The sequence below is a fragment of the Thermobia domestica genome, chromosome 3 (genome assembly GCF_964235325.1).
Source record: "Thermobia domestica chromosome 3, izTheDome1.hap1.1, whole genome shotgun sequence".
Classification (NCBI taxonomy): domain Eukaryota; kingdom Metazoa; phylum Arthropoda; class Insecta; order Zygentoma; family Lepismatidae; genus Thermobia; species Thermobia domestica.
In genome coordinates, this window is record NC_137456.1 from 61,518,364 (window position 1) to 61,539,906 (window position 21,543).

Genomic DNA, 21,543 nt, shown 5'->3' on the forward strand with positions numbered 1-21,543 from the left:
CGAGCTGGGATCGAACCAGGGACCCCAAGCACCGGAGGTGAACCCTCTACCACTGAGCCACCGCGTCCCCACTCTCAAAACAAATCAGTCCCGTATAGAATATCTAATTCTTCGCCTACTAAGAAATTCAGAGTCAACAACCCTGCTTAAAAAAAGTACTACTTACAGTGTTCTGAGACATGCGAGGCGTTCTCCTTCTACCACTATGACTGCAGCCACTCCATTTGTGAAAATCCAAATGTTTCGAATGTCAGACTACAGTGAAATATGTTTATGTTGACCACCATCGGTTCCATCGAAAAGTGGCCAACTTACAGAAAATAAGTGTGATTTGCGTATTTTTAGAATAGGATTTCTAGTATTACTTGATAGTAAAATTTTAATAAGCAGTGGCACGACAGTTACTTATAAATAATGTATATACAGTATATACAGTAAAAATATATACATAAAAATATACAGAACTAGAAAATATTACTATAGTATGCAAGAGCGCCAATTTCTCTGTAAATTGGGGGGGGGGGCATTCAGATGCAGAGGTGTATATATATGAAGCTTTTAAGACAAATTATACCAAATATTGTATATTCATAAATAAAATAGGGGCCACATGAGCCTCGGTCCCCCCAGGATCGGCGCTCTTGATAGTATGTTTAATATATATGCATACCTTTCTCTCCCTGAAAACTAGTCTGGTACATTGGATTATTCGGATTGAAAACACAATAACACAAACAACCATGAAATAGAAGTGTACGTACGCAGATTATTGAAATTAATATTATAGCACACTGAGTTATTCAGATTGAAAACAAGAAAAGCTAAGTTATGAATTGAGAAATTCATATGCAATTTATATGACTTCTTTTCAGTTCTTACTGAATGGTGGTTCATTCTAGACATATTAGCTTTATTCTTTTTGGCAGATATGCACATTCTAATATTGTAGTTAACTACCTCTTGTTAATGAGCTAGAAGTGTTTCCCTCGGAGCAAAAGATGTTTTGAGAAAATCTTGAGGGAATTCATATCTGTAAACCTCCGCTACCTTTTGACATGCAGTCAGGTACCAATAAATGACAATTAACCTTGAGAATTTTCCGGAATTACTAAAGCTTCCCACTGATGAAAGGAGCCGATATAGCTAATGGTTTTACCAAAACAGACAGGGTAAACAAATACGTACAACCATTTCCTGAATTCCTGTACGTGCTTTTTCTTATTCACATCTTCCTTCACCACCCTTTTATGAGGGTAGTGTTCTGGCCATTGACCTCCAAGAACAAATCGTGCGAATCTATGCTTCTTTGTGTCCAGTTACAAATACAGAACATCTGCCTCTCATAAGGGAATTCAAAAGAGTTAAGAAAAATAACAAAACTGTATTTTTCGTGGCCAAGATACGCAGGTAAATTTATCATTATCATCATAGGGTAAACATTGCTTCAGTGTGGCCAACTTCCAAGACAGACAGGTGGTCAACTTATAGAGTAGTAAGTAACGAATGTCTTATGGGAAAATGCAGGTTCAAGACGAACTAGGCCAAGATAAGCAGGTGGCCAAGTTGACAGGTTTCACTGTACTTTGCGACAATGCTCGTCACTACGTTGCTCCGCATGTTCGTGACAAAATCACTCAACTGTTTGGTAGATACTTCAGAACCCCTACACGATCTGTTCCCTTTATATTTTCGTATCTTTGGCCCCCTGATGCGATACACGACCAGTCAAAGATTCGATTCGGTTGAAAAAGTTTACTGTTAAAAAAAAAAAAAAAAAGTCTGAAGGTGGTTACATGCTCAGAAAAATAATATAAAGAAGGAAATCTTTTAACATCCCACGATTAAGCCATTTAGGCTAAAGAAGAGTGGCCCCACGTAGCGTAGTCGCTAACGCTCTTGCATTTAGTGCGAGCGGTCCCTGGTGGGAACAGTCGATCGAAAGAGTGTAAAAGGTTTTTCAGGACGGTCATCTTGAATGAGGTTTTCCTCATTCACACCAGGCAGATGCCGGGATGGTACCTAATGTCATTCCAGGTCCTTTCTTTCTTCCTCCCCAATTCCCCGGGCAGTGTGATCGTCGAGGAACGTCATCCCTTATACATGATACGCTAGCATATCTACAGAAGCCGAACTCTTAAAATCCTAATCCTAATCCTAAAGAAGACAATGATTAATGAAAGTGAATGATGATAGAAGAGAAAATGGAAGAGCCGTAAGAAAATCGATGGAGACGATGTTTTTCACCACACACTCTCATGGTTTGAGATCGAACCAGAGACCCGTCGCACGAGAAGTAAGCGCTCTATCACTGGGCCCACGTTAAATGGTGTTTTATGAACACGTTGCAACGCAGGTAGAAATGTTTCCAGCGTCTCGGTTATGATGTTGGAAAAAAAAAAGAAGAAAAGAAAGATGTTTCTTTTTGTATATGATTTTGATTTGGCTATCTATTAAACTTTTAGCAGGATAAAGAATGAGAGTTACTTTTCGCAGCAAAATACTACAAATAGGTATTAAAATTACATGTTGCGGTAGTTTACAAATGAACTGTTGAGTCATCAATATTGTGAATGATCTCTCTATATATATCTGTCACTAAATTTAAATAATTAACACTACAATCAGACGCTGCTCTGGACTAGAATACAATCATGTTTCATCAATATATTCTGATAATAATGAAAGCAAATTTCGATATGTAATAAATACTTATGTAATAATTCGTTTCGTACAATTATAGTCTATATTCAGCAGTTGGCAATTACTTTAAATAATATAAGGGTCAATCCATTTCAGATCACCAAGGTAATGTTGCCAACATTTTTTATTTTCCTGATTTTTTATAAGTTCTTTATAGGTAGATAGTCACAAAACACTGTTTAAAAAAAATATATGTCATAGTTTCTTCTGGCAGTCATTTTTAAAAATGGTTGTTGGGTAGATTTTAATAAAAACGTAGTTTCCGGAAAGTGTAATTGCCAAGCTATTTTTTAAAGATATCAGAATAATTCAAAAACCAGTGTGTTGTGTTCACCATGAAATGAAGTTTAGGTATACATTATTTTCCTACTGTTAGCACTGCCCATTGTTATTTAAAAGTAGAAATATTTGATCATTTATTGTCTGTAATGATTTAAACGTCATTCAACCAATGTCAATAGCAATAATTTCAAGCCCTGGTTTTCTACCTTGGCACTGCACGAGCGTGTAGAAGTGTAGCGTTTTCACTGAAATTCACTGCACTATTACTCTAAATGTAGTTGAGTCTCAGTTATATTCTTTTCGTGAGATATTCCTATTTGTATAAAGAACATTCTGTAAAATTTTCAGTTGTTTTCATTCAGTCCCTTTTTAGATATTGGCCTGAGAAAACTAACGTTAAAAGGCTTTCGGCCATTTTGGAACAGCTCTAGAAAAAAAAAAAAAGTGCATTCTCAGAACTAAAACTTATACTGAAGGTAGATATATAAGTATTCAACACACAAATAACATATCATTTGTGAGTCTCCTTTCCTTCATAAAACTAATGGTCTTCAAAATTAACGATTGATACACTTTTCCCGAATTTTTACAATGAACAGTTTGAGACTGACTCTCTTGCATGATAGAAAAATTAAAATAATGTATATCTAAACTTCATTTCATGCTGAACATACTAGTTTCTGAATTATTCTAATATCTTTAAAAATAACTTGGCAATTAAACTTTTCGGACACCACGTTTTTTATTACAATTTGCCCAACTGTCATTTTTAAATGGCTGCCAGAAAGAAGTTATGACATATAATTTTTTTTTCAGTGTTTTGTGACTGTCTAGCTATAGGGAACTCATGATAAAAAAAAATCAAAAAGTTAATTAACAATTTTGTTTAAAACTTGGTGATTTGAAATGAATTGGTTCATAACCTACTTAACTATTATCATCTTTTAATAATGAAAAATTAATCATTGAACCTATCTGGATACGTTACAAAGTTAATAACAGAACCTGATCACTTGGTCAGGAGATGTAGAATTGAAGATAAATATATGAAAGGATACAAATTGTTTAAATATAAAGCATAAAGATTAGAATATTTTTAATAAAGACTAAAATAAACGAACAATTTGATCCTGTAGGCTTTGATTAAGCCTTTTAGGTGAGCTGCTCTACACCACAATACTACATTAAAAATCAAAATATTGATGCAACGAAGCTTTCGCGTCAACACAATCTTTTCACAAGAAAAACTGAGAGCTCCTTTGTTAAGTCGATTTTGAGTTTAACGTCCCTTTCAGCAGCAAGGCTACATGAGACGAGACCTACTGATATGGTTCACGCGGGAGTTCATATGGTTCAGGCTTCACGTTAATCAGTAGGTTCAAGTCTTATATAGCCTTGCTGTTGAACGGGACGTTAAACTCAAAATCCACTCCACTCCAAGAACAACTGAACCCGAAAGAACTGAGTGAATCACCCACTCGAGCGATAGATGGTATATAAGATCACTGAAGGCGAAATCTCGTTGCATTGACTAATACTGTTTATTAGACATTCTAATTATGTCATACTAGTGCTCAACGCACGAATTCGTGCAATATGTATGATTATAAAGATGAAATAAAATGAATGAATAAATAATACCATTGAAAACTACAAATTTCGTTCTGAAAAACAGTACATGATTATAGAAAATAAAATATCACATTTATCATTAACAAATAAATAAAATAATTTACATAAGTAAACTAATAAAAATAAATAACTTTCTAAGCGTTTAATGCACAACTATCAATTTTTACGCCTATATTATATAACTATACCTTTGTTCTTGAATATTTTCACGGCTATGATTTTTATCTTAATAAACCTATCAAAATAGGATAACTTCACGAGACATAACACCCGCTTCACAAGAAATTCACACATCAGATATTCCGACTGAAAGTTTTACTTATTTATGATAGAAAAAAAAAAAGCATACTATAACCATTTATGTATCATAGATCTGCAAATGTTATGGTTCAATCACTCAATTCGACATGAACCCATAAACACATGAAGATGCAAGGGCAGCAAAATGTAGCCTAAGTCTCCAAGTTCTGTCAGTCATTACGATTAGAAATACCATATTCTAATATAGTGGTTTATTAATTCTGTACTAAACAGTTGTCATGAGTTCACTGAATTTCAACTGTAACAACCAGTCTAATTTTATATTAATTAGTCACGAAGTCAATTAAATTATGTCTGGGTTTTCAGAACATGCGAAAAACGCTTCGATGTGTGTGGAGACTCTGAATCTATATATAAAGATATACATATGTATGTACGGATGACAGGCGTCTGAACCAAGAAAACGTCGACATATACATATAAACAGGAAATATTCGATCCATCTTCATTTTAATGATGTCACTGTTTTGCAAACATCAAAGAACTCTTGAGACATGGTAGTAGAACGCTTGCTTCTGGTGAAAGGGATTCCTGGTTTGATTCCAGACCATGTAAATTTGTGGTGGACATCATCTTGTCCATGGGTTTTGTCAGAGTTCTCCTGTTTCCTCCTGCAGTCAAATTCCATCAAAGCTTTTCACAATTATTCACTTTTATTGATCATACCTCCTTCAGCCCACAGAACATAATCGTGGGTTATACAACTGAAAAATTTCATTTGATCGAAGTTATCTAGCTCTAAATCTGAAGAAGAGCAAGGTAGGCAGGTTGAAAATTATTACAGAAAAGATGAAGATAATGCTCAACAACCGTACACGAAAGTAAAGAATAGAATTTCAAAATATGGAATTAAATAAGTAATTCACACTGAAATTCTGATATTGATTTCCCTCTTCCATAACTAAGTACATTTTTTCTGACACGCGACACCGTGAACACTATATTTGTGAGTAGGTTAGGAAAAAAAAAAGCGATTTTTTAAATCAGTCTACACCATTTCCATTGCCGTCGAACGCTCTTCTTTTTATTCCTTTTTATAAGCTTACTTTGTTACTAAAAATACTTATTATGAGTCAACTTTCTGTATTTGGAATATGGCATAAACACTAGTGCCAGAAAATAATTATACAGGGTGGCCCAAAAGTAGGTATACAGTACCGTACTGATCAGCTCATTGCATTTTATATAATTTCTTACTGTTATCCATCAGGTAGACTTAGTTTCTTTATTATTTGTTCTTAATATGTTTTTATTTACATCTTAAGCTTGGAACAGCCGAAGCAAATAAACCCATAAACTAGAATGTTATACTTGATCAATGCAAGGGTGTATACCTACTTTTGGGCCACCCTATACATTAATGATATCGTTAATGTCTCAGTATTCTGAAGACACAAATAAACAAATTCTTTGAGGTGTTCTTCGTACCTTCTGTGGGGAGCCCTAATATTAATGTCGCTTGAATAATAAGAACTTTCTGAATATGTTCGTGAAATTTGATGGCATTTTCCAAAGTCCTCTTGCAGACAATGTTCATGTAAACTTTCTACAAGCATGCATATATATCTATATCTATATCTATCTATCTATCTATCTATCTATCTATCTATCTATCTATCTATCTATCTATATATATATATATATATATATATATATATATATATATCAGGAAAGCCTTTTACACTGCAGAGTTTCTATATAATAATCTCCCAAAATTCCGAATAAGATATTCCAGATATACCCGGACACCATGTGAAATATGTCTTGTGCATAGTAGGCCACATTATGCTGCCATCTACAGCGAGGTGAGCAAAAAGAGGGAAATCGACAGATAGTACAGTGCAGGAGACAGCAGAATGGGTCGGTCCAAGAAACTTGTGGTAAAGTGATTGGGTACCACAGGTGTAACAAGTTAGTGCGCGAGATATCCTCCTGTAAGTTCACTGTAGCGGATGACATAGTCAAAAGGAAACGTGATGGGACGTATACAATCGCAAAGCGTTCGGGGCGAGCGCTCATGTTGACAGCCAGAGACCACCGAATGTTGAATATGGTAGTGTGGGCGGGAACTGTCAATCATTGATCACCACCATCACATAGGAATTCCCAACCAGGGCACGATGTAATCCTAGCAGCATGACTGTTCGGCGTCAGTTCCGAAAACTCGGTTGTTACGGACGAGGGGCTTTCGACAAGCTCCACATTACAAAAATAAATGCGAAACGCCGCCTCGCATGGTGTACGAAGCGGCGCACCTAGTCAATGTAACAGTGGCAAGCTGTGATGAAGAGTGACGAATTCGTTATTCCATGTAGCGATCCGATGATTGAACATGGGGGTGGCGAATGTCTGGTGAACATGTAGCCTCTTGTGAAATTGTGCGGAGATTGGGTTACAGGTAGACATGTTTCTCCTGGAAGGAGCAAGGTCCCAGGCCCCAGAAAATACATAAATCACTATACCAACTAATGTTAGAATACTGCAACGAAAGACAGGTCACTTACAAGGCACCAAATAACATTACAACATACACAACAAAGGGATGCCCACAGGGATCCATATGTGGCCCACGTCATCGAACCCTGCCTAAAAACACCGGAAATCACTGAAGACACGGAAGGAGTAGTCGGCTATGCAGACGATACTGCAATAAGTCATATCAGCACGATCAAGAGACGAAATTGAGAAAAAAGGGAACCAAGTCTTACACTTCAAAAATGGTGCGAAATAAATAAATTGAAACTTTCAGGAAATAAAACTAAATATACGATATTTGGGCAATCTATACAAAGAGATCCAACATTTGAAACCAAAAATTGAACGAGTAAAAGAATTCAAGTATCTAAGAATATGGATTGACGATAAACTGAACTACGCTAAACATGTCGAAAATGTAACTGACAAAGGAAAGAAAGTAGCACATAAAATACTCACAATTGCAAGAAAAGACTATAAGATACCTAAAAAGACTTTACAAACGTACAATAATGTGGTAATAATACCGACAATAAAATACTGTGCCAGCATCTGGTCTCACAGAATATTTGCAAATAAAAAAATGAAGGGAACAAATAAACAGAGTTCAGAGAGGAGTTTTAATTAGAACCGTACGTGTAATCAAAATACTACCGATAGAATCCTTATAGATGTTTGCACTAGAAGAACCAATCCACTACCAAATATTAAGAGAAGCTATAAAACGATGGAAAACAAATAATGAAACTACATAAATAATAGAGATTCTAAGTACAAATCCGAACAACAAAGATGAACTAAATATGCTGATAGAAAGAAAATGGCAGGAGGAATGGTACAACACATCAAAAGGAGAAAAACTCAAAGAATACATTTCAACTATTAAAGTCAGAAAAGAAATTGGTGAAATAAATAATAATAATTGCTGTTTATTTCACCAATAAACAAGAAAACTATGGAAGCGCTGTCGGGACATGGGCCTTTCAAAACACATTTGAAAGGATTAAATATTGAAAATGACGAAATGTGTTCATATGAAGAAATCCAAACAGCTGAACATGTAATATGGGATTGTGAAAATTACGTAGCTACTGAAGAAATAAGGAATCTCAGAGATGAACTTATAACACTAAAGGAAAACTCATTTATTATTAGTTAAAAAAATTTTAACGTTCTAAGTAAACCTCGTACAAAGGCAGCTCTGAGAAATTTCTCTTCGCAAACAGACAAAAGTGTATATGTATATGTGCATCTTTGCGACGCAGAATATCCTTTCACTTCTACAAATATGGTTATAAAATGTGACCCAAAGAGAAAATTTACTCCCTCTGCATTCTTAACCACAGATCTTCATGCCTATTTTTAACTATTACGTTATCCATTGCGTTGTGTTGGTGGTTGGGAGCACCTTTGTGAGAAGGCACTGGCAACAGTGCATTCATTCTGCGTGAAAATACGAAACGTATAAGTTCAACAGTGGCTTAGTGCTTCGAACTATTTAATTCGTCAGTGAGAAAGTTACTGATTACTTTACATTAGTGAATTTTAACGAAAAAGAAACAATAATGTCATAAATAAAAGCAAAATATTGCAAAAGTGAGGCTTCATGAGAAGAGGATGTGAAAGAAGGAAACACTGGATAGTGGCAAGAATGTCAGCCCCAAGGGAGACCGCGAAGTTATCGGAGACTTCGCCGTCAGTAGCGATTCCAAGCGTGAGTGACGAAAAATCATCGTCTGCTCAGAAGAACCAAGGGGATGAACGACGTTCTAAAGGAAGTCAGAAAAAGATGAGGGGATCGTCGCAAAAGAAGAGTCGAGGAGGACAGATGCCTCCAGACAAAAGTACAGGAGTGACGAGAAGGACGCGAGTATCGGATAGAGACGTACCGCCGATTCGAGGACCGCCAAGTGTGATGAAGGAAGATCCTGCGTATATAACAGCTATCTGGGACTTCCCAACAGCAGTCCTTGTTTCAAATCCATAGTATATATATATATATATATATATATATATATATATATATATATATATAAAAGGATCAATTTGAGTGTTTTTTTTTTTTAACTTTGCGAGAAGGAACATCAGCGAATAGCTGACTGTAGTACAATGTTCAAGAAATCCGTTCAACCGGATATGTTTAATCACTACCTCTGGGCCAGAATAGCATAGATTGACAGGCACAGAGGGATTCGCCATACCGCAGCCTCAAGATTGGTGAGCGACATGGCGACAAAGCAGTACCCGGTGCCCGCTGCGGTGTCAGGTTACTTGCGATCGATTGGTGATGTCGTGGACCATAATAGAGTGAGATCACATCTTGTGCTACCAGAACTCGGAGGGCCATTATGGAAGAATAGACCAGAATACTCATTTGCGATATGAGTATGCTCCCTCACCTTATGTGACTGCCTTAACAATACAGAAAAGTTGCAGAAGAGGAACGAGGGGAATCGGAGAAGAGGATGTCTGGGACCTACCAGATACCTTGCACTATATACCACCAGAAGAACTAGAAGCGGTAGGTGAGGTAGAGGAAGACGAAGCTAATGCTGCATTAGCCGGAGTGGAGCACAACTACCCCACACCTAACTTATTAGGGTGGCGACCAGCATTGTGCTATAAAGAAAAAATGATTAATGAGTTAGAATCATTAGGTATCAGCTCAACTCGCTTCAGGACAACAAATTCTACTTTCATATATAATGAAGGTTTTATGGATTATGTAGCGACAAAACTCAGGAGTGTCCCGAGCATTAAGTTAGACACTTCACCCCACCACCGAGAACTAGAAAGTATCACTCAAGTTCCACGGGTGTTTGTGCGCCCAGCGTGTGTGAACGATGAATACACTCGAATATTGTCATGGTCAAGTATCAGTTAGAAGTTGTGTAAATCTTCCAGTTCGTCTGGTTGTTGCATCAGGCGCTTTTCAATTCCGATTAGTGAGGGAAGGTATCAGCCCTGGGCATGCTGTCGCTTTAATGAGTACAGAGATGTGCCAGCAGCTTGGGTTGCGAATTGCAACGCCGACTTTAAACTTCAGTACCGCAGGGGACTGGGATACTGAGTTATTGCATGCCCATACTCCTTACCTTACGATACTCTGACGCAGCACGTCGTACTTAATACTGTTAAAGAAACTCTTGCCCAATAAGGAATTATAGTGAGCAACTTTCCACAATTTTGATTAAGGTAATTTAATACTGTAGCCTCTCTCTATTATTATTATTCTAAACATGTTACAACACAAAGCACTACTAGAAATCCTAAATAAATCTTATCTTGAACTGAGGATGGAGAACGTGCTTTGGACTTTACTCTTCAGAGCTGTGAAAGCAATGGTTTTATGGCATAAACATATGGAAAAAATAACGATGCTGTTAGAAAATGATGGTGGTTCGAAACCATTAATCGTACATTGGAAAAAATTAATGATGGGGGTTCAAAACCATTAATCGTACATTGTATCACTTATCAACAGTTTTTGTGCGGAAAATGCTTGGGTATGTCAGAACTTTTAAAGCCAATCATATCACCTGTTCATTATATCAGACCACATGTGCTCAATCATTGTCAAGTCCGGGAGTTTACTGAAGAGATTGGAGAAAATGATTTACCCATTGTACTGCAGAACGCTGGTTTAGCTGCGAAAGAGTTCTAATGCGATTTTTTGAGCTCAGAACAATAAACGACATTTTCTTGAATGAAAAGAATCGTTCTCTGGCTGAGTTACACAACAATGGATGCTTACGGAAGTTAGGAAAATTACAAGGAGAACACCAGCTTCTGCTTGACTTATACACCCACATTAAGTTCTTTCATCCCCCCCTCCCCCCAAAAATAGTGCCAACATTCAGTCAGCAAACTGAGATTCTATTCCCGGTAGATTTTACAATAGAAGCTTTGGGTGCTTGAAAAATAAATTTTGAGTTTCGTTTTTCAGATTTTGATGCAATTGCAAACGACATGAAGATTTTCAAAATCCCTTGAACGCCGAAAAAGAAGCCCTTGCCCCAGAATTTCAGATGGAAATAATAACATTATAACAATATCTTTAAAGAAAAATATTTAAATTTACTATTGGTGGAATTTTACAAGTCTTCCACTCACAGTTTGATCTGTTGCTTAAATGTGCTCGTGGCATTCTCCCCACTTTTGGAACTACTATCTGTTTGAAAAAACATTCTCCAAAATAAAATATACAAAAAGTATTTACAGATCCAAGTTAATTGACAAGCATTTGAAGTCTCTACTGATAATTTCCATTAGTAAACTTTGATCCATAACTACAAACAATTGTCAGTGGAAACAGACAATTGCCAATAAATCTTATTAATCGTAATTATAATGTTTAATTTCATTCTGTGACTTACCTATGTATGTCACTTATTGTAAGTTCTTAACATAAATCTAGTATCTTTAATCACAGGTAAAATGTTTAATTCCATTAAATATATAAATTATTGTTTCTTAATTGGTCATATAAAAACAACATACTATTTTGTAAGATTTACTTAGTAAATTTAACAATTTAATGAAAATAAACTGTAGTGGGCCGGTGTTGGTCCGTAGTTTCGAGACCCCTGAATTAAGGGATAAAGTTCTAAAATAAACTTTCCGATGTAAAATAATGTTATTTTCATATAAAAATAAGTAATTAATTGTAATCTTGATAATTTATTTTTTTAAATAATTTTGTTTTAAGGTGTCTATATTCATTTTTCTTCTAATATGTAGGCTATTTTTTCTTAAATCTTCATAAAATATTCATATTCTAAAATATTGTAGAAAAGTTCATATAAGAATGTATAATTATTAATTATTTAGCGTCACATTTAATATTTCAAAATTTATTTTCCAAATATGGTAAAAACACCTCATTTTATTTTTTTTTCTTTTCTCAAAACTTTTCTAGTCATTTTACTTCTGATTGGTTGACCTGTCGTCATGGTACTTGAAAGTTATGTTGATCTTTACTGTTGCTAAGAACCGTTGCCGGGTACTTTGATACTCATTACTAAGCAACGGATTTTTAGGTAAATAAATGCTTTTTCTCTACAGTGAGACAGAGGCCCTTTCTTTTGCCAAAATGTTGATCATATCCTTTCATGTCACCACAGGAAATTTTATTTTACATAAAAACACACATATTTTCCAGTTTTCCGCATGTAAATAAATGCATATTTTAAGAAATTTCATTTCAAAAACATAAAATCGCTCATTGATGCCTGCTACTTCGAAATCTTCGAAAGATAAAATGCTCATTCTCCCACAACTCTTTCACATCAAGTGTGTCAAGTTTGTTTTGTCCTTTAGCACGTTGACTGGCAGACTTCCGACGCCTTACTTTAATCTACATGTAAGGCCCTGTTGTAGGAAATTCTACCCAGCCACAAGACAGTTACAACATTGCAAGGTTATGAATTCACATGTCTTTTTGTTTACTGTGTTCTGAGTGGTGCCTCAGCACAGTGTGTGTGTGTTTTCTCGCATTATAAAATGCCTAAAATAAAGCAAGCGTTTCATCTCTTTGCAGAAGTTCTGTGACGAATATGGAGATGTATTTTCAATTGATGTCAAAGTGCTATTTTGCTAACCGTGTGGTAAATCTGTTGTGACTGACCAACGTTCACAAATTACGCAGCATTTGGAAAGAAAGAAGCATATTGCTCCTGATTCACGTTTGAGCAAGAGACAGGCATTTATCAATCGACCAATTGCGTCTAGTTCTGGTGAATCGTCAAAATTGTTCACTTTTACAATGGATTTGTTCAAAGCTTTTCAATCCGCAGATATTCCACTGTTCAAATTAAAGAATTTTGAATTACGAAATTTTCTCGTGAAATATATGAACTTCGAACCGCCTGACGAATCAATATTGCGAAAAATTTATTTGTACAGGTATTACAAGCAAACCTCACAACATATTCGCCCGGAATGTACGCATCAAAATATTTGGGTATGTATGGACGAAACTGAAGAATCCAGTGGTAGAAAACTGGGAAACGTAATTGTAGGAGTGCTAAGTAATGATGACGAAACTGTGTTGACGAGAAATTATTTGCTATGTGTAACGAGCCATCTGCTGCTACACATGTAACGATAGCAAGGTTCAGCGAAGCAATGCAGCTATTGTGGCCAAAAGGCATAAAATTTAGCAATGTTCTTCTTGTTACAGATGCTGCAGCTTACATGAAAAAAGCTGCAGTAGGCCTTGCCGTTAGCTACTTCAAAATGATGCTTCTTACCTGTGTGGCTCATGCGTTGCACAGAATATGTGAAAATACAAGTTCTTTATCCCAAGGTCCATAAACTAGTTTCAAATGGAAAGAAAGTTTGTATTAAGTCACCTAAAAGAATAAATATTTTTAATCAAAAATGCCCTAGGATTCCTCTTCCACCCGCTCCTGTAGTTACGCGATGGGGCATTTGGATGCCGTTGAGTATTATGCTCAGAACTTTGAACAATTCGTATCTGTCGAAATGATCTCGACAAAGACGAAGCATCGTCTATACAACTGCAAGAACTGTTAAAAGATTCCTCCGTAAAATTCGAGTTAGCATTCATTTCAACAAACCTGTCCTTTCTTTCTTCTTGTATAGAAATGCTTGAATCATCAAACACACTGTCAGCTTCAGTAGGTGAAATTCGCATGGTAGAAAAGGAACTGAAAGAACTTCCTGGAGCTAACGGATAAGTGCTAATGTCTAAATTTACAAACATACATATATATATACGTGTTTTGGAAGAAGTGAAGGAAGATGTGGTCAATTTCAGTGATAGTGAAATTTCGTGTTTCAAATATGCGAGAATTGTTTCTTGTGACGTGAGGCGCTCTTCAATATAAGATGCTTTTTAGAGATAATCGTCACGAATTTACAATGGAGAACTTGGAGAAAACTATGGTGGTCAACTGCAACGTTTCCAAAGTATAGCTCACTGAGAGGTAAGCATTTCAAAACTCACTTTTAAGATGTTTACAATACACATAATATTTAAGTTTTTGTTACAAAATATTTTTATTTTTGTCACATATTTTTCTGATCTTATCACATATTTTCAAAATTTGTGGCACATACATAAATAAATATTTATGAGTTATTTAGCAAATGAAGTTCTGTTCCCTAGTCATTACATCTCAGCTGGCTTTAGGTAGGCGTTTCCGCTCTGTTCCCATGACAATAGTGCAATATTGGTGTAGTAATTTTACATTGTCATCTTGCCACTTTTCCTGTTTGCATGGTAACCGAAGGTGTCGTCGTTTTCTGATTGGTTGCTCATTGTTACCGCTTTCCTCCTATTATCTTAACAATTCTTTGTAATCAGTACTCAGCCGCAGGACTAAGAAATAAGAAAGTGTATTGAGTGCTCTCCGCAAGTATATTATACGTTAATTGTGTTCAAGGAGGGTTGGATAAGTTTCTGGCCGCGGAGTGAAAACATGACGCCAGGCACACAGTGATAGCATTTTATTCAATGTAGTTGCTTTGTAGCTTGACACGCTTAATACAACGATCCTGCTGCAATTCTATCCCATGATAATAAAACATTTTGTCTTGTGCTGCAAACCATGCCTCTGCAGCTCCTGACATCATTAGTGTCTCTAAATTCAGTTCCTTTCAGGTACATCTTAAGGTTTTCATTCTTCACTCCTGAAGCCCACACTAACCGAATCATCTGGCAAGTATCGTGGATGAACGCAATCAACTACGATAGATATTCTGCTTGAGAATATTGTTTTGATTCGGTTTGATTTTGAATCTCTTTTAGAAGCAAGGCTATACGAGACGTGGACTTACAGCTTAACGTGGGATCCGAATCACCTGAGCTTCTGCCGGCTCTCCCGCGCTAAAGACGCATAGCCTATTCCCATAGTCAAGAAGGGGCTCATTGAGAAAGTTGTAGTATGCAATACACACAAATATACTACATATACACAAGGAACTCCGAAAAGTTTGTAGCCCAACCTAGCGGGTACACGTAGAATTATGAAATTTTCCAGTTATTCTACATGCTTTATTTCTTCTCCGGAAGTTAAATACATTTCCTTGCACGGTGTTCCAATTTTTGCAAACCAGTTTTTCAAAAATTCTGAAGACTGCTCCTCGCACCACTGTTGCGTAGCACTAATCACCTCCTTATCAGATCCAAAACAGCGTCCTTTCAAGTGCTGTTCGAGTTTGTGGAATAACTAGTAGTCTGACAGAGCTAGATTTGCGGATCGAGGAGGATGATCTAGAGACTGGAATAAACCTTAGATCACGCAATGTGAATAGTGCTCGATGAACAGGGACATTATCCTGAAAGAAAAGAATTCTTTTTTCAATTTTCCAGGGCATTACACTTTCAATTTGTCTTTCAGTTTTGTATTGAATACCCTGACCCCTGAACAAGTAGTATATGATTACGGCTTCATCCTTATCCTGAAAGAATGTTGCCAACACTTTCTCAGCCGACTTCTGTGTCCTGAACTTCTTAGGACGTAGAAACTGAGTGCTACCACTCTATTGACTGTTATTTCGTTTCAGGATCGTAGTGGTACAACCATGTTTCGTGACAGAAATTGGTCGGCATTATGGTTAAACACTGGAGGTGAATTCCCTTGATGCCCTCACTCTTTTATGTTTTTGATTTGCTATTTTTGGAAACCCATTTTGCCGAGACCTTGCGCATGCTCAAGTTATTATGATTTATGCTACCGACGCATTCCCGAGAAATGCCTACAATCTCCACTACACGTTTTGGTGAAATTCTGCGAATTTCAAGAATAATGTCATCAATTTCATACACATGAAGCATTATTTGTTGAGAAATTGGTATGTTTAAACGGTGACACCCATTTCTTCAGCACCGCATACGACGGAGTTCTGTAGTGTTTCACTGATTTCTTTATGAAGTTGCTTCAGTGACTTTCCTTGGTAAAACAAATTTTATGACAGCTCTGATCTCGATGTTCATGAAATTCGCTGATTGGACACACATGGTTACTTTAGGGGCCGGGAACACACAATAAGAATTTCATTGTTAATATGAACATTTGTATTTGTACATACAGATATATTCTTTAAAACTGTATAATTTTATTATTCTATCTGTACTTCTTCTGGGTAGGGTTACGAATTCTTTAGCAGCCAGCAGCCACTCGTATACTAAGTGCTCAATGAATTTCTACTACCCTCCACACAAGAAAGTGTGACTAGCAGCCGAGATGATTACATGACTACCCCAACTGGTAGTATTGCACAGAAAGCACACACTCGAGACTACATGTTGACAGACAGCACACTATTATAACGAAAGGTGGGCAGGATTTATCCACATTTTGATAGGGCATGATTGTGGGTACCCAATCAATAGGTGCGTCAAAAATTCAGACAACAATACTTGTAGCATGCGCCCGTTCCTGGGTAGTGAAGGTGAATTGTGGGAAGAAAATGGGCTAACGGTTTCCAAGAGACGGAACTACAGGGGTTACGGAAGTTCAAAACGTGGGGCGGACGTCGCGTCAAACAGTTCGTGTCAGTTAAACGAACCAGCAGTGTCCGGGAATTACGTGACAAACACAATGGTGTATGCAGAACATACATATCCTACATAACTATACGGCGTACACTAGCACGCATGCAGTTCCATAGTAGACGACACACTCGTCACCCACTCCTTACGACTCATCACCGCCGACTTCGTCGCGCTCAGGCACAGGAACGCGCTAATTGGACCATGGATGATTGGAAAAGGATGTGTTGGTTTGTTAAATCACCCGGACGGGGGTGTGCATGTTTGGCGCCAACAGCACGAAGCTATGGATCCCTGGTGCACCATGCGTACTGTACAGGGAAATGGGGGCGGCTGTATGGTTTGTGGATGCTTCTGTTGGCATGGACTGGGACCGTTGGTGTGTATGGACCACAGAGAGACATCCGTTTTGTACCTGTAGGTGTTAGAAAATCACATACACTCTACAATGCAACACTTCTACTCACACGAAAACAGCATTTTCCAGGACGACAATGCATGGTGACACCACGTCAGGACTCTACTTGCTTGCCTTAAGGAACATTCCACGGAGTTGCAGCGTATGAATTGGCCTCATAAGTTACCGGATCTTAATCTTATAGAACATTTATGGGATGTTGCGGAACGAGCTCTTCGCAACATGACTCCTGCACCAACATCAGTGGGGTCACTGTGGGATACCATCCGGAATATATGGGGTCAGATCCTAGTGGAAATATATATCAGCAACTACCAGAATCCGTGTCACGCCGTGTCCAGGCCGCCTTCTTAGCAAAAGGTGGACCAACAAAGTATTAGGTAGGTGGTCGCAATTCAGTGAGGATTGGGGATATTAACCTATCGAATATGAAATGAAAAGAATTCTTTAATTTAACGTCCAGCAGTTATGTCCTGTAGACTAAAGGAGATGAACTGTAAATTGCAAAGTAATGGTCATATAATTGGTGAAATTAAGGTAGGAGGGATGTTGTATCGAACCTCTGCACCGAAGTGAGTTATATTATTGAGTCGCCTTCTCCCTCATCTTCAACCCAACTACGTTTTTCTTAATTCAACAGTATTTCTTGAAATTGCTTTCTTCCAGCGAGAAAACGCCTGAATTGTTCTTCTGTAATTTAATACAAAAATGCCTCTTATGTCTAACAAAGCACCAGGAATCGAATCCAACTCCGAGAAATTAAAATGTAAGATGGGCCTACCTAGTTGGGCTATGAGCGTCATGACCATCATCTAGAATTCTATTTAATATTTTTTTACAAAGAAGAAGGAGTTATGTGATCTGCCAATTAAGCCTAGAATTTAAAAAGACAATCAACGGCATCCACATTTTCTAACTATTTTACTTGCTCAGAAGTTATGCAGGGACGAAGTCGAAAATCTAAGGCTGTATTTTAATGTTTTTTACAATACGAACTATAACGGGAATATTGCATAGAGATTGTCCTAAGTGATCAGAGGTCCGCCAGAGCCATCGCAACAGAATTCATAGCATGTCTTTCAAACACGGACCCTTCTCCACAATGTGCTGTTGGTTAAGACAGGAAATGTCTATTATTGACTACGGAGTAGACATGCAAAATTAGTACCACGGGAGAATGTAACATAAATATTGTCAAGAGTTCTCATCGCAAAATGAATCTTTCTCAAGAATCTGAATTATCCGAACATCCACCTTGCGGATACTGCATTGTAATTATTATTACTGAGGAAAAAAAAAAAAGAATGGTCAGAGAGAGAGAGACCATTCCGGTGTGAGAGAAATGACAAGCATATTATTTATCTAACTTGACTTTGTACATTCGTTTTTCATATTTCACTGTGGTGAACGGAATCACACATTATTCTCTCTCCTTAATGATTATATTATATTAATGTCAGTGATTAATGATTATATTTATTTTCGTACTATTGTATTTAATTACTGAAGCGTGATAATTTAAAATAATTATCTTTTTCATTGACAAAAATAAAACACTTTTGTCAGTGTAAATATTTAACAGATTCTCTCTTCTGAAAAAAGGATGAGAGTGTACGGCGACAATCATCTATTTCCCAGATTTTTTTTTCCATGGTAACAATTACCCTACAGAATGAAGAAAGAAAACAAAACACAGCCGGATAGAAACGAGTGTTAATTTGCGGAGTAGGTTGCGCCACAAAGCACGAGTGGATTATTTAGACATCAAATTCTGTTCTCATCAACAGCAAGGTGAATAGGCACAATCCCTAAGGTTACTTCCCTAAGATTAAATTAACCTTTCCACAACAATCAGTAGAGTGAAAATGATATGAAGCATTTGGAGTACACGCATCACAAAACCTTTCGTCAATGGTGATGTGGATATTTTACAGAATACCATCTTTCGATCCTCCTTGAATGAAATAGAAACGTATTCGAAGTTCTACTAAATGAGCTTTTGAATTACTCGTTGCACGCGCATTGAATGGGCTCTAAGATCATCGGACCTAACTTTCTGAAGTTTTAGCTGTGGAGGCATTTTCAGTCCTTGGTTTATGCGGTGAACCTTCATGAAACTACTTTCATGAAGGCCTGTGTGTCACGATCTGTGTAGTTATTATTCCCCTTGATATGATTAATCGCATTTACGTAGCTTTCTTAAAACAAGCAAATTCGAAAGGAAGAATGTCACACTGAACATGTCCCGTAATTACAAATTTCCAACTTTGTTTCTTTTTAACTTTTAAACGAAAAAAGATAATTGTAAACATACACTGTTATTAGTTTCCTGATTTTCTGCTTCATTTGAATTCTATCCGCACTCGGTATATATCAATATCCTATCTCAATAATAATAATAATAATAATAATAATAATAATAATAATAATAATAATAATAATAATAATAATAATAATAATAATAAACCGTTAAATTCAAGATGCCGATTATTATATTCATATTTCCCACCAGGTGGGACACTTCATACATTATCTATTTCAAAGTTTGGATTTCATTCCTGGAATAATTTTAAAAATAAGGAAGTTACAAATGTACACCTCATTTTGTATTATTATTAGATTTAATTCTCTGTAATTTTTCGATCGTTACTGGACTAAAAGATACACATCGTCGTCCAATGCTCGTTATATCACGACTCTTCCGCAACGCTTTCAAAGCATCTTCATGAGTACTGAACTGTACGAATGCATTTACTTTATAGTAAAATTGTTTTTTATGGTAATATCTTTGTTTCTCTAAAGCCACATCAACCAACGTATATTCATCAAACAACTTCATAACGTCTTGTTCCTTCATATAATACGGAAGTCCATCTACACAGATACAAACAAAAGTATGATAGAGCTGGCGTAGGACGTCTGGATTCGATTCCTTAGAAGCTGGTAAAACTTCCTGATTTTGTTTCTTGTGGTTACGATATTCCTCGTCTCTCTTCTTTGTGCTGAACAATTGAGCAGCACGTATCCATTCCTTATACTCTGTTGCTTTTACACGTTTTACCACATATATTGAATTATGCATCGCTTCTCCGCTTTTATTTAGTGCAGACTTTTCATCTTCTGGTTTTGCAAACCGCACAAAAATAGTACCAGTGCGAAAACCTTCTTTGTCTGTGACCATTTGTACTCCGTTTCTTGGGATGTATAAGCCTCGGAAGAATGAACGGACACATTGTTCTGTACATTCTAGCGACAACATCTTAACTGAAAGATACTCACTATAAACATCACTCAAATCTGCTTCTCGTTTCCCTCGTTTTCTCTCGGATCTGTACTTACGTTTGGTATCTGAAGAATCCTTGTGGTCGCTCTCACTAGAACTACGTTCCCTTTTAAGTTTTACTTTAGGTCTTATAATATCGTGCTTATAATGTATCTCCTTTTCACTATCAATTTCATGAAAGTTGAAGACATATTTTTTATCTTCAACTCTGCTACCGTGTAAATGATAATGTTCTTTGGATAACTGGTCGTGTTCCGTAGCATCTTTTAACTGATACTTTAGTGTTTTGTCTTCTTCGGGGTCTACCGAAGGATTTTTAGTGTTGGTCAAAATATATTCATCTGCTTCGAGCTTTTCCTTGGTAGGAACAGCGGGTGCAGTTTGACTACTGTCTTCTGTATTTTCCGATTTTACTGTCTCTACATCCACACGACCTTTGGAGATTCCATTATCATTATTTGTGCTGAAATTACAAAATAAAACAACGTTAGTAATGTGTATTTGAACGAGGAAAATCCAGAACAAAGTGCTGTAATTAGAATTCCGTATAATGTATATATATATATATATATATATATATATATATATATATATAGACATACGAGGGGTAGTCCGGAAATAAGTTTCCCCCAGGTGACTGTGGACAGAGGTGGGGATGCAAGACCATAAATAGCATGTGATATTAAAGATCAGACGTACCTTTATTTTTCCACATAAGTACCACGTACATTGAGACATTTGTCATACCGTTCTATAAGCTTCAAAAACCCTTCCACGAAAAATTCAGGGCTCTGCATACGGAAGAAGGGACGAACAGCTTCTGAAACTTCAGCATTGCTCCGAAAGCGCCTGCCGCCAAGAGTCTTCTTCAAAGTCAGAAACAGATGGAAGTCATTGGGGGCAAGATCCGGA

At 36.8% G+C, this 21,543-nt stretch overlaps 1 protein-coding gene across 2 annotated transcripts in view; it reads right to left on the reverse strand.

Annotated features, from left to right (window-relative positions):
* Positions 1-2,236: 2,236 nt before the first annotated feature.
* The window catches only part of LOC145680432 (uncharacterized), a 52,024-nt gene continuing 32,717 nt past the window's right edge, over positions 2,237-21,543 (reverse strand). For both annotated transcript variants that reach the window (XM_081750957.1, XM_081750956.1), the window contains exon 4: positions 2,237-21,094. In XM_081750957.1, coding sequence (XP_081607083.1) covers positions 19,948-21,094 — 1,147 coding nt within the window. In that variant the 3' untranslated portion in view covers positions 2,237-19,947. The remainder of the gene's footprint in view (positions 21,095-21,543) is intronic.